Genomic DNA, 15,271 nt, shown 5'->3' with positions numbered 1-15,271 from the left:
GCACTAGAGTAGCTTTTGCTCTAGAATTACTGGTATAATTTCACTATTAAGGTATGACACTCTCCTCCTGACCTCAGGATTCCTAATGACTGCCCAGCGAGTTCAAAGAGGTATCTTCATTCTGGTTATTGAGAATTTGAGTGATTCTGGACCCTTTGTGATCTCTGAGAATTTTTTGCTTTTAGCTCTCTAGTAATTGTTCTTTTTCTAGAATTACCTCATAGAGTTCATCCTATGCATGCAGAGATTAATATTCTCAAATCTTACTATAGATAGTTTTACTGGAGCTCTTTTCCTGCTCTGCAAATTCTAGGCATCTTGTCCTCTCTGAACTCCAGGCTCTGTTTGTCCAAATTAGTAAGTCTACCAGGCTCTATTTGGATTCCACCTTTCTGTGCCATAGTCTAGAAATTGCTTCCTAGATGGAAGCTCGGGTGATTACAGGACTTAATTTACTTGTTTTCCCCTCTTTCAGGGTTCACAGTGCTTTACTTCCAGTTGCAAATGTCTGAAAACATTTGTTTCATGTATTCTGTACAGTTTCTAGCTGTTTATGGCAGGGGTGGGTGGGGGAGGGTAAGTTCAGACCTTGATACTCCTTCATGGCTAGAAGTCCATCTTTTGTGTTTTTAAACCTCTCTCATACTTTCGGTCTCACTGTCCACTTCTGTTTTCAACTTTGTCTTTTCATCTCCTGCTAATCTTGTATTTAACTCTTCCATTGAATTTTTAACTTATTTTTTGTTTCTGGAAGTTCCGTTTGCTTCTTCAAGTCTCCTTGGATACTTTTTATAGTCTCGTATTCTTTGCTCATATACAGATATTTTGAATCTTTAATTTTATTTCGCACATTAAGCTTATTTCTCACATTAAGCTTATGTTATTTAACTAATAATGCCATATCTGATGTTTTTTGCAAGGCCGACTTCGCTGTTTGTTGTGACTTGCCCATTCTCACTCATGGTTTCTTATTTTGTTGTGTTTGTGTGTGTGGGTGGGGTGGTTTGTTTATTTTTTCAGCTTATTATTATTATTTTTTGAGACGGAGTCTCTCTCTGTCTCCCAGGCTAGAGTGCAGTGGAACGACCTCAGCTCTCTGCAACCTCTACCTCCTGGGTTCAAGTGATTCCCCTGCCTCAGCCTCCCGAGTAGATGGAATTACAGGCGTGAGTCACCACGCCTGGCTAATTTTTGTAATTTTAGTAGAGACGGGGTTTCAACGTGTTGCCCAGGCTGGTCTCAATCTCCTGGCCTCAAGCAATCCACCTGCCTTGGCCTTCCAAAGTGCTGGGATTACAGTGTGAGCCACCGCACCTGGCTTTTTTTTTTTTTTTTTTTTAAGCTTATTTTGATTGAATTGCTACCTGTAGGAATTCTTTGAGGGATGGATCAAAGTTGCGGTACTTCATTTAGGATTTATATTTGCTTGGGCCACATTGTTGAAGTTGCTTGAAGACACAGCCAACCCTGAAGACTACTTTGAATTAAATTTCCTAGTTGAAGGATTCATGTTTAATGAGAATTTAGGCCAGCAACCATGTGAAGGATGCTTGTGGTTACAAATGTTCAGGGAGGTGTTTCTCCCTCTTCATGAGTTGCCTCCGCTTCTTTAGGAAGGGGTTATTTGTTGTTTCCGAGAGGTGTACTGCTTTAATCAGAGGCGGTCTGCAATTCAAATCCCCACCTTAGGTAGGCCCTAGACTTTGTCTCCTATTCTTCCTCAGCCCACAGCACAGAAATCAGGGGTACAAGTATTCACCCGATGCCTTTAGAGTCCAGTATGTGTAGGTGTTTTCTCATCCTCCAGGTTTCCCACTGGAAAATTTCTTAATTTTTCGACAGCTCATCAGTCCATTTAAAAACATGATTTTACATTTTATCTAGTATTTTTAGTTTTTGGTAGGAGGTATATTTAGGATATTTTGTCAATCCTACTGTTAGAAATGGAAGTCTCTCTTCTGTTTCATAATGTGAAGATCGATACATATGTGGAAACACTAACAAGGTGAAATACATTCAGCCTTTATGAGGTCTATAAAATATAGGCATATATGTTTTATGTTTATAAAAACCCATGAGTATAATTTATTTGCTATTTGTAATTCAGTTTCTCTTTGATTTGTTTGCCTTTTTATTCCTTCCTGGACTTCTTGGACATAAATCAGCGCTTGGTTTCAGTTGGACTTGATTCAAAGAATGCAGTTTGTGTTTGGGACTGGAAAAGGGGAAAAATGTTGTCTATGGCTCCTGGTCATACAGATAGAGTAAGTATTCTCTTTTGAGATTTCTAACGAGTACTGGAAGGGAAAGACCAGAAGAGAGTTCAGGGGATTTTATTCTTCTGTATTTTGTTATTGCCAGATAGGTCATATGTAATTAAAATTTTACAATTGGTAAATAATTGTACAGATGTAAAAAGTCTTAAAGTGTTAGAGTACATATGTATTGTAGGACTTGGAAACATGATTTGATATGTATAGCATTGGCATAAGACTTTTTTTCTTTTTTTTATTATACTTTTAAGTTCTGGGGTACATGTGCAGAACGTGCAGGTTTGTTACATAGGTATACACGTGCCATGGAGGTTTGCTGCACCCATCAACCCATCATCTACATTAGGTATAAGACTTTTAACCTGGTGTTTGCTTCAGTAAAAACAATGTATTTTCTTTACATTTTTAAAAACAGTTTTATTGAAATATAATTGATACACATAGGGATGCACATATTTAAGGTGTGAAGTTTGATGGGTTTGACATATGCAGACACCCATTATTCAAATCTCAATTTAAAAATTGAATGGTTTGAGCCTAGGGTCTGTTTAGTTTGGTTTACCACTAATTTGTTACATATGTATTATGGTTAAGGTGAAAAATAATGTTGCTTGTGTGGATTTAAAATTACGTATTACTATTACATTTTTTAGAGACCTAACATTTTTAACTGATGACTTGTTAGAATATATATTCCTCATTCCAAATTGTATATAAACAATACATCATAGCCAGCTTTTAATTAAATATTATACTATTTTTATGGATGTAGATCAAAAAAGTTGTAAACTCCTAAAAGTGTCTAATTTGTGTGTATGTATATGTAGTAAAATCCTAACCTGAACCAGCACAGAGGCATGGCCAATGACTGTATTTGGTGGGAATTTATCACTCTAAAAGTTGGGTAGAAAATTTTGTGTATATTCGCATTTTGGAGAATACATTTGGTTTTTAGTAGCTGCACAGCGAGGCCTATTACACACACACACACACAAACAAACAAACACACAATTTAGACCATTATTAAAATGTTGGATATATTTTATTAGACAGCTGGCATGTTCTTACCTGCTTAGATCAAAGCATTTTGCACATGACTATTTGGAATTTAATAAATAGACCCGTTACAAAATATGACACTGTCAATGGAGTTTTTGAAAGTATTATTGTGGTTGAATATTTCAAAGTTGCATTGATATGTTTTTCATATAATCTGTATTATGGTGAGTTGTTAAATATTAACTGTAATATGTATTCTTTCTTCATTATCACTAAAGAGCATCACTTTGTAAATTTTTGGAGTATACCAAAATGTGAAGTGTACATTTTAGTATACCAAAAATGTAAACCTTTTAGAGGTAGGTTGATAAGGTGTCAAAGAAACATGACGACTACCAGAAAGCAGAATAAATGAATTATTTTTTAAATGTTAGTTCTTCTTTCATCATTTGTTTAATTACATTTCTCATTCGTATTTTATTTCACCTGGGTTTTTGCTTGTTTGCTTTTGTAACAAAATGTTTTGCATGTATTTAGAATTTATGGAATTTTAGAAAATAATGAAGCCTGGAGACTCCCCAAAATTTGAGTTAACTTTGACCTTTAGACAGTGAAAAAAATTACTGTAAAATCAGTATTTGGATTCTTTATGTAAACAGTTCTGAGTGATAGAAAGCTATAAAGGTGTTTCTTATTTCTAGACTGTATAAGTGTCATGTTCCATTCTGAATCTCTTTTCTGTAGAAATTATGCAAGCACCTCCCTTCGTGTCCTAATTCTGTTCAACCATTCTTGTTATTTATGGACCAAATTTTTTTAAAAATTAAAAATAAACAGAGGTGTTAAATTTTACTCCAGTAGTGTTTGAAGTTCATAGAAATGAAGAAATGCTTTTTATTTCTTATCATTTTCAAATTTACTTTATTTCTCATAAGATTTTGAAGTGTGGGATTCTGATTATTATTTATTGAGGAATATTATTTTATGATTAGGAGTTTGGGCCATTTGGTCTTTTGGACAGGATTTTTAAATGATTCTGGAAATAAGTATTTTAATCATGAATCTGATTTGTTTACAGATATTTGATATTTCTTGGGATTTGTACCAGCCAAATAAACTTGTCAGCTGTGGTGTAAAACATATCAAGGTACTAGAAGGGTCTTGTTTTATAATAGTCACGTTTAGTTCTCTACTGCTAAGTATATATTGCACTGTTAACAATTTAGCCTACTTTCAGAATTTTGATAGTACTTATTTTTAAAATGGCAATGTTTTTATTGTTCTTATGTTCAGTCAAACAAATATATATATTATTTGCTTTGAACTATTGTAAGGGATATAGGTATGAATAGGAAATTAATAAGCCACATTCCATAAAGAAATCTGTAGTCTAGTGAGGTAGGATTTACTGTGTCCATCCTGTTTCTTCATGTTTCACTTACAAAGTAAAATGTTGAGAATAGGAAACAAATGAAGAGTTTTTCATTTACATAGATAGAATGGTGTGGGAGAAGCAACATGAGTAGACCTGGCTTTGCCATTTATTAGCTGTTTAACCTGGTATGAGTTATTTAACCTCTTTGAGCTTTTATTTTCACATTTTAAAACTGTGACTGCTGTTACCATCCTCAAAGAATTGATGATTAAATAAGGCGGCAGTGTATATTCAAGTGCTTGTCATAGTGCCTAACACATGGTCTGCTTTCTGAAAGTGTTGCTTTTCCTTTTTCTATATTTGCTCCCTGATTTGACCTCAGCCTTTAAATTTTTTTTTATTTGACAAATAATGATAGTACATATTCATGGGTACATAGTGATGTTTTGATACATAAAAATGTATGGTGATCAGATTAGGGTAATTAGCTATCATCCCAAACATTTGCTATTTCTTTGTTTTAGGACCATTCAATATCCTCCTTCTAGCTATTTGAAACTGTGTATTCATATTACCTATACTCATTCTACAGTGGTATAGAGTAGTAGAACTTATTCCTCCTCTCTAGTTATAATTTTGTATCCTTTAACAAATCTCTCCTTGTCCCTCTCTCAGCCTTGATAGCCACTATTTACTTTGCTTATGAAAGCTCTGGGTTTTGTTTTATAATTACAGCTCAGATTTTGAAGCCTGTAAAGTCAATGGTGATATTCATTATTATGTTTATAGTTACTTTTAAATCATTGGAACAAATTGGAATTAAGTTGCTTTACTTCCACTGTCTGATGTAACAGTTCCTGGTAGCAGTTAATTCCTAGTGAATTAATTAAGGTTCTGTGTTCACATTCTTTATTTCAATATGCCTAACTCCATCCACGTTTTCTCCAGTGCATCTTTCACTGCTGCTGCAATTCTTGATTTGTTATTCTGGTATTGATTTGATTGATGGATAGTAGTGAATATTTATTTTTTGACAAATATTTAATACCAAAAAGGCTGTATGCTGGGCTTTAAGGCACATGATATAAGCACTGTGAAGGTAGAGATTTTTGTCTTGTTCATCTTTGATGGACAGTGTGTTTGATATGGTACTTGATATATATTAAGTGCTTAATAAGTGATTGGCAAATTAATTATGAATAAGGAGATCTTACTATTTTATATTATAAGTAAAGCTACAGGCTCCATTTTCAGGTTTTTATAAAAAGCTCATCTCAAACTAAATAAACTATATTTTTATAATGAGTTACATTTCTTTCCCTTTGCTAGAAGAAATGAATAGTAACATAGTTCTCTTTGCAGGCAATACATGTGAGGAAATTAATTCCCAGAGATGATCTAGAACTGCACTGTCCAACCATACATAGCTATTTAAACACAAATTAGTTAAATGAAATTTAAAATTCATTTCCTCAGTCACACTAGCAGTACATTTCATATGCTTATGTATCTAGTAGTGGTTACTGTATTGGAAAGCGTGTGTGTGTGTGTGTGTGTGTGTAATATTTTCATCATCACTGAAATTTCTATTGGTCAATATTGATTTGGATTCTAGAACAATAGTTCTTAACCCTTGCTGAGCATCAAAATAATTTGGATACCTGGGCTTCATGCTTCAGAGATTCTGTCTCAGTTCATCTCAATTGGGAGTCCAGGCATCCCATTTTATGATTTCCCAGGTGATTCTAATGTGAAGCTAACATTGGGAATCACTGATCTAGAAGAAAATAATGGATTCAAATTAGGACATGCTGAAAGAAAGAAAACAAGCCACTTATGTACACAGAAATTATGGAGATTTTAAGTTTAAAAATTACAAAGTTTAATTAAAGTACTCATTAGATCTTTGAATAATGATCATAATTTTTAGTTCTTTGAGGCTTCAAATTTTAAAATAAGAATATATGATAATAAATTATTTTAAATGTTAATTACTTATTGCAAAGTTGAATATTTTCTTTGGGCCTAATTTCTTTATGCAGAACTATTTAATGTATATATCTCTGCCCCGTCCCATTTTTTTGGTTTATTTTTTAGAGATGGGATCCTACCATGTGGCCCATGCTGGAGTGCAGTAGCTATTCACAGGTGTGATTTATAGCTCACTGTAGCCTCAAACTCCTGGCCTCAAACCATCCTCCCACCTCAGCCTCCCAAGTTGCTGAGACTACAGGCGTTTGCCACTGTGTCCACTTCCCCCCAACTCCTTTTTCTTTAAATTTCTCTCTGTGAACTATAAAAATTTACCTAATTCCACCTAATAGAACAAAAGCCCTGGTAATGAAGATTCATGGTTAACTTCTTATTTTCTCCCAAGAATGAACAAATCATTCCACATGGACATCTATCTTATTTTTTAAAGCTTTACAAGCAAAGCAATTGCTCAGCTTTGAAAATATCAAATATAGTTACAGTGAGCTGCAGTTACCATGAGGTGTAGCATACTCCTTTTTTCCTATCCTTAATGTTTCTATCAGAGAGAGTATGTTAGATTTGGTCCTTTTTCTTCTTCTTAGTCTGTGATGACTTACCTTCATTTTCATTGCTAACCGATTCCCAACTTTTTAACCTAAAATTTTTTTTTTTTTCTTGAGACGGAGTCTCACTCTGCGCCCAGGCTGGAGTGCAGTGGTGCACTCTTGGCTCACTGCAACCTCTGCCTCTTGATATCAAGCGATTCTTGTGCCTCAGCCTCCCGAGTAACTGGGATTACAGGCATGCGCCACCATACCTGGCTAATTTTTGTATTTTTAGTAGAGATGGGACTTCGCCATATTGGCCAGGCTGGTCTTGAACTCCTGACCTCAGGTGATCTGCCTACCTTGCCCTCCCAAAATGCTGGGATTACAGGCATGAGCCACTGTGCCTGGCTTAATCTAAGTTTTATGTAGATTTCTTTTCAGAAACCTAAGGAAAGCATAGCATATTTTAAAAATAATCTGATTCAAACCCCTTATTCTTACAGATAAGAATTGAAACCAGTGACTATATAGCTATGCTATAACATAGCTTTTGACAGCACTAGAATGAGAATCTGAACATTGAATGCTATTTTATCATAAGGCAATTTCTTAGTTAATTTTAGCTCACTGCTGTAATATAGCATCAAAGTATTGGGAATGTTTTACTTTATTTTATAAGAATTCTTTGGTAATTTGATTATACTATATACCTTTTAGTTCTGGAGTTTATGTGGAAATGCTCTGACCCCAAAACGAGGTGTCTTTGGTAAGACGGGTGACCTTCAGACAATACTGTGCCTAGCCTGTGCAAGGGATGAATTAACATATTCTGGTGCACTCAATGGGGATATATATGTTTGGAAAGGAATCAATCTTATACGAACAATACAAGGAGCCCATGCTGTAAGTACATTTAAGTATTTTAAACACTTTCATGTGTATTACTTAACCTTGTCTTAGAATGATAGACTGCGTAATATAGTATATTGTTTCTAGTCAGTTTGGTTGCTTGAAAATGCTTTTCTAACTGAATTATCTATTTGTTTTCAAGATTTCAATGAAGAAATCAATTAGACTCATTGATATTTATTACATTAGTATAATTAGTATCTTGTTAAAGCTATTGCTTTAGTATGGTGTCTTTCTGAAGAGTAGTGTTGAAAAAAAGCTTGTTGAGTTCAATCTATAAGTATTCTAGATTAACCACACCAGAATAAAGCTAGTGTTCTTGAGGCTAATTTACCAGAGGCAATTAAATTTTCGTGTAAATAACTTACTAAACTTAAAAAGAAATCTGCTGTTTAAATTCTTAGCGTTTTTTGGTTTGAGCTTTTTAGCATTTGGGTCCCCCTTACAAAGTAAAGGGAGCTAGATAGCACAAAGCTGCCACGTTGTTAACAGCAAGATCTTCGTGTAGAAAAGTCCTCAGTGCATTACATTTCTATTAATTGGGTTTTCCTACCCTTTGCTTTTTTACTTTTTAAATTTTTTGTGGTTGTTGAATTGGTTTTCTTTCCTTTATTCATTTGAATATTAGGGTTATTAATCTTTTGACAGTCATTCATGTTGCAAATATTTCTCCAATCTGTTTGTCTTTGCTTATTACATCTTTTCTCATATGAACAAATTTAAAACTTGTGGGTGATCTGCCATGCCTAGAAAAGTCTCTCACAGCCCAAAGTTACCTAAATGTTATTCTGAATTTTTCTAATATTCTTGTTTTATTTTTTATATTTAGTTATAAATAGTTATTTTTTAAGTTCATGTATAATTCATTTTTACATGTGGTATAGGAATTAAATTTATTTTCTTTTATGTTCTATCCATATAATTAAATACCACCTTGGTTATATATAGTCATGCCTTGATATTTTGGGGGGGATTGGCTCCAGGACCACAGATACCAAAATCTACACATACTCAAGTCTTGCCCTGGGAAACCTGCATATGTAAAGCCCTCCCTATCTATGGGTTTTGTATCCCACAAAGATTGTATTTTGATCTGGGTTTCATTGCTAATGTGGAACTGTGGATACACAGCTGACTGTATTTATTGAAAAAATCCATATAAGTGAGCCAGTGAAGTTCAAATCCACAACGAGCAACTGTATTAAGTTCTTATGGACTTACTTCTAGATTTTCTTTTGTGTTTTCTGATGTATTTGTTTATTCTTACATCCTACCAAAATATTGTTAAATTGGTTTAAAAGGGTTTCTACCTTCATATAGCAGATGTTCTTAAAAAATATTTGTTGTTAAATTATTTTATTTCCTCTTCTAGGCAGGAATTTTTAGCATGAATGCTTGTGAAGAAGGCTTTGCTACTGGTGGCAGAGATGGTTGTATTCGTCTTTGGGATTTAACTTTTAAACCAATTACTGTGATTGATCTCAGGGAAACAGACCAGGGATACAAAGGTAATAACAAAACAAATGTCTTAGTACTAGGCAAACTCTAAACTTCCCAAAGATTATCTCTTTCTTTCAGTGAGTATAAATGTAAGTTTTGTAAATATAAATAAGACTTATATTTGCCTCTTCACCCTGTATGCATTTGATTAAAATTCTTCTATTAAGGAGAAATTTTGCCTGTAAAGAGTTTAGGTTCATTGTTAGGAGAAAGATTCTTTCATAAGTCTAATATCTATTATAATGGGACCTATAGAGAGATGTGAGAGGTACTCACTTAGGTATCTTTGGATTTTGAAAGTATTTTACTATTAGAATGCTAAATATAACTATTTAACAAACTATTCTAAATAAACAGTTGGGGGTAAATATTGAGGGTTGGGAAACTTTTGTTCGGGATAATTTAAATGTGGATAGGTGTATTTTTCCTTCACCCAAATTTGTCAGCAATTGGGGGATTTTTTTTTTCTCTTGGGGATTAAAAAAAATTGATGTAATAAAACAGGACCTTTTACTATAAAAGCTACCCACAGGTTTGTGTTTAAACCATATTCCAGTCACCTACAAGTTGTGTGACCTTGGGCTGGTAATTTACCCTCACTGTAAATAAGGAAAATAAGAATAAATATATTATTTAGGATATAGGATCCTATATATGAATTGATATTTCTCAAATGTTTATAAAGATAGCACATAATAAGCATGTAAATGTTAATTGTTATTTTATTTTCATTAGTTTTGCTAAACATTATTGTGCTTTAAAGCTTACAAAATAATTTGAGACTTTTTCTTATCTAATCCTCACAAGAACATTGTGAGGTACACGGTGTCTTTATATTGGCCATGTAACACACATGAGAAAACTGAAAAACACGGTAGCTTTCCTAAGATTACAAAAGACATTCAGGAGTAGGCAGAAAAAGTAAAATTCTCTCTTTTTAATGATATTATAAGTATATTGAAGAAATATAGACAAGTAAAAAGATTATTAAAAGGAAAAGAATACAATTCTATAAAGGTAATTTACTAATTGAGTACTTATTGAACAATGCAGACTGAAGTGTTATAAGACTGGCTGAGCAAGTAGACATGGCTAGAGTTGTCTACAAGGGAGAAGGAAGAAGAGTACATGTCTTGAAGGATGGGTAGGAACTAGGTACATAAAAAGACAAATATTTCATGTAGAAAACAACATGGACAATTGAAGAAAATGTGAGTATAGATCAAGGACTTACATATTTCTTCTGTCTCACATCTAAGATATAAAAGGTACAAAATTAACTTCAATTTAGGAAGATTGGAATTATTGACACAGGATATTTTGGGTGCTACCTTGCCAGCTGGAGACCTCCATGGCGGGCGCAATGCCCCTGTCCAGGGCTGCACTGGGCTCCAGGCTCGCCAGGAGGTACCCTGCCCACTTGGCCTGGCAGGCTGCGCTTGGCTTACACTCTGGCTGGATCCCACACTTGCTGCAGGATCCATGCTCAGCCTGTGGCTGGGCCGGGTGTGCTGTGACCTGCTTCTGCCTTGGGCGTTGGCATCTGGTTGAAGGGAATGTGGTGGCACCTAAAAAACTTGGGGACTCCAGCGACCCTGAAGCCCCAAAGGGGGTGTCACAGCATGTTAATAGCTCTTTCAGTCCTGCCCAATAAATGGGGGCATGTGGTGCCCAGCGACTCCCTCTCCTGTTGCTTGTTGAGTAGGAGGGGAGTGCTGCATGGTTACAGCTCTGTCTGTACTCACTGTTTGGTGAGTTCCAAGTTCTTGTCCCACATCCAAGAAGAAAGAAGTTATACTGACAGCTGGCAGGTGAGCAAGGCAAAGAGTTTTACTGAGTGACAAAACAGCTCTCAGTGGAGAGGGTACCCGAGATGGGGTGAAGTCAGGTAGTCTCCCCTGCCCCCAACCCCCCACCCAAAGGTGGGCAGTCCCCAAATATGGCTGAGTCTGGAGCTTTTATGGGCTCAGAATGGGGGATTGCATGCTGATGGGTTTGTGAGTAAAAAAAGGCTTAAAAAAGGCACCACTCAAAGATGGGCACAACACTATAAAAAAAAATTAGGGAAGGATAAATATGTGTAAAGTAAGTGAAAGGTGGGGATCAATCAGAGGAAAGTGCACCAAATGGGAAGAGACATTCTCAGTTGGTCCGTGGATTTATCTGAGACTTGTAGCTTGGCTTTCAGGCTTTAAACTGTCTTAGGTTTGAAGGTTGGCTTTCACCGGGACTTGCCCCTATCTGCATAGGGATTTGTCTGCCTCCTGCTGCTATCATTATTACAGCATTATATATTAAATACAATTTACTTTTTACTAGGTTTGTCTGTAAGGAGTGTGTGTTGGCGAGGTGACCACATTCTAGTTGGAACACAGGACAGTGAAATTTTTGAAATTGTGGTGCAAGAAAGAAATAAACCTTTTCTAATTATGCAAGGGCATTGTGAAGGTGAACTTTGGGCACTTGCTGTCCATCCTACTAAACCTTTGGCTGTGACTGGAAGTGATGATCGTTCGGTCAGGTAAGCAAATTATAAACTAATTAATTCCATAGGCTGGAATGTATCCTTAGATAAACATAAAGAAAACATGGCCAGGCACTGTGGCTCACGCCCGTAATCCCAGCACTTTGGGAGGCCAAGGCGGGCAGATCACAAGGTCAAGAGATTGAGACCATCCTGGCCAACATAGTGAAACCCCGTCTCTACTAAAAATACAAAAATTAGCTGGGCATGGTGGCGGGCACCTGTAATCCCAGCTACTTGGGAGGCTGAGGCAGGAGAATCGCTTGAACCCAGGAGGCGAAGGTTGCAGTGCGCCAAGATCATGGCACTGCATTCCAGCCTGGCAACAGAGTGAGACTCCATCTCAAAAAAAAAAAAAAGAAAGAAAAAATACTCCGATTAAAACTTTATTAGCTCATGGTATAACAAATGAACATAAGTAATAAATACTGAAAATTAATAGAATTATTAGTAATATTTTTTCTCTTACAAATATATGATATGGAGTTTGTTCCATATCAGAATGTACAGAACTACCTCCTCCTTTTTAACAGGAATATAATATTTCACTGCATGGATATACTGTAATTTATTCAACTAATCCATTACTGATGGAAGATTAGTTTCCTCCAGTTTTGTGTATTTTAGAAATACAGGGCTTGCAGTGAATATCATTATACATTTGTCATTTTGTACATGTATGAATATCTCTGATAAATGTTTAGCAGTGGTCAAAGGATATGTGCATTTTAAATTTTGATAGATAAGGCCTTACATAGAGGCAGCAACAATTTATACACCTATTGTGAATATATTACCAGTGCCTGTTTTCTCACACCCTTAACAGAACTAATTATAATCCCAAAAGGTGAAAAATGATACCTTGTTATATTTTGAAAATATGTGTTTCTCTTATATTGAGGGTTGTTATGTTTTTATATGTTTAGAGGACATTTTTTTCTTTGACCTGTTCAAGCTCTTTGCCTATTTTCTGTTAGTTCATAGGTCTTTTTCTCTACTTGATTTTAAATAAGATCTAATGATACCTGTTTATATATTAAAGAAATTAGAAACCTTGTCTGTGATAGTGGTTCTCAAAGTGTGGTTCCTAGACGAGCAACATCAGCATTACCTAAGAATGTGTAAGAAATGCAAATTCTCAGGCCTTTTACAGGACCTAATACCAGAAATTGAGCAATTTGTGATTTCAGAAGCCTTCCAAGTGACTACGATATACTCAAAAGTTTGAGAACCACTGATCAATTTTAGGAATTGAGATTTGTTTCCCCCAGTTTGTCTTTTTTTTCCCTGATTTCATCTGTAAATATTTCTGTTTGTATCTTTAAAAGATATCTCAAACATCACCACAATACTGTTATCACACAGTGTTCTGTATCTAGCTAGTATAGAAATTCCTGATTGTCTCATAAAATATTTTTATGATTTCTTAAAATCAGGACCCAAATGAGCTTCATATATTGCGTTTGCTGATGTCTTTTCAGTCTCTTTTATTCTACAGCTTTCTTCCTTCCCTTTTTGTTCTTCTTACAGTTTATTTAGCGTTTCCCACATTCTGGATTTGGCTAATTGCATACCCATAGTGTATTTTAACATAGTCTGTGTTCCCTGTATCCTGTAAATTGGTAGTTAGATTTAGAGGTTTGATGAGATACAGTTATGAATTTTCAGGATATTTCCTAGGTGGTGATGTACTCCTGCTTGATGGTATGTAATGTGTAGTCTCCGTTTTTTCTAGTAGCAGCCATTGATGATTATTGTCTAGATTAGTATTTCCCAACCTTTTTTCATTGTCACTTTCTTACATTTTTTTTCTTGATCACACCCTCTCTTTGAAATTTTAAGACCACAGACAACTGTGTATCTCTTTTTGTATTGTGGCCCCTTAAGAGAACGCAAACCATTGTAATATTTAAGATATTTTACCCCTAAGAATTCATTTTTACCCCCTTTCAGGAAATATTGCCCCCGTTGAGAATGCATGGCCTAAATCTATCATTTTAATAAGAATTTCAAATGGTGGCATTCTAATACTTACATTTACCACTCATTATTCATTTGTTAGCTGTAGTATTTCTATAAAGAGAATTTCTTTTCATCAATTATTTGTTTATCCTGGTTATAATAAAGGCGGAAAGGTGCTTAATTCTTTCCCTATATTTACCAATTTTAAAAGTTAGGTGGTTCCCTAGAATCCTTTCTGTAAACTTTCCACATTTCTTGCCATTTTTTCTGTAGGGTTGTTGATCTTTTTCTCCTTTACTTTTAGCAGCTCTTTATATATTATGGATGTTAACTCTTTGCCTATAATGTAAATTGCAAGTAATTTCAATAGTTTGTTACTTGCTTTTTTTTTACTTCGTGTAGGTTGTTTTAGGTAAGCAAAAATTCTTGTTGTTGTTATTTTTCATATAGCTGAATTTATCAGTATTTTCTTTCATGACTTCTAGGATTGTATCATAGAGAAATCTTCCCCAAAATTATTTTTAAAAAATTTTCAATATATTCTTCCAGTACATTAGTGGTTATATTTTTATGTTTAACTCCCAATCTATGTAAAGCTTCCTTTAGTGTAAGAAGTAGGATGGGGACTCAACCTAATTGTTTCCAGATAATTACTGATGTTTTTTATGGTATGCTAATTAGTCATGCCATTTACTGTCATTGTGCCAGTCTATTTTTGGGGGATGGGAGATGGCATAGGTCATATGTCTGTAAACTTACTGTGGGGGCTACACCTCACTCTGTGCTCTGCTAGGAGCTATTCATAATCCTTTCATTGTAGAACTGCTATTACCAAGTGCCACCTAGCTGCTGCCAATAGGACAGTTGTTTCTTCAAAAAGTAATTGTTCAGACTACTGTTTCTGTTATTGGTGGGCAATTTATTTGGAATAAAACAACTTCTAATGAAAACAACTAAAGATATTAGTTAAAATGTCAATCACCTTAAAAGCTTCAAAGAACTGACAAGATAGTGAGGAGCTATCCAGCCAATTTGTGAAAGAAAATGGGCATTTAGGGGCATTGTGCCAAAGCCGCTTTTTGCCCTGAAGGCATTTTTCCTTTGGGTAAACTTGACCTTTGTTTATGGCTTTGTCTTGGAGTACAAGGGACAGACAAGACCCAGCATTTGCCAAAGGAGGATAGTCCAACGTATGGTGTTAAAGCTA

General features: G+C 35.1%; 1 protein-coding gene across 6 annotated transcripts in view; it reads left to right on the top strand.

The window, feature by feature from the left end:
* The window catches only part of EML5 (EMAP like 5), a 180,804-nt gene that overhangs the window by 43,567 nt on the left and 121,966 nt on the right, over positions 1-15,271 (top strand). For all 6 annotated transcript variants that reach the window (XR_010109831.1, XR_008620952.1, XM_014347688.4 and 3 more), the window contains exons 3-7: positions 2,166-2,264; positions 4,351-4,419; positions 7,887-8,072; positions 9,451-9,586; positions 11,898-12,099. Coding sequence is in view for 4 of the 6 variants with exons in the window: in XM_014347688.4 (XP_014203174.2) it covers positions 2,166-2,264; positions 4,351-4,419; positions 7,887-8,072; positions 9,451-9,586; positions 11,898-12,099 (692 nt within the window). In the remaining 2 variants the exon portion in view is untranslated. The remainder of the gene's footprint in view (positions 1-2,165; positions 2,265-4,350; positions 4,420-7,886; positions 8,073-9,450; positions 9,587-11,897; positions 12,100-15,271) is intronic.

This window comes from Pan paniscus, chromosome 15 (genome assembly GCF_029289425.2).
Source record: "Pan paniscus chromosome 15, NHGRI_mPanPan1-v2.0_pri, whole genome shotgun sequence".
Lineage (NCBI taxonomy): Eukaryota > Metazoa > Chordata > Mammalia > Primates > Hominidae > Pan > Pan paniscus.
The sequence above is the reverse complement of the archived record's forward strand: the minus strand, read 5'-3'. Positions and strand labels throughout refer to the sequence as shown.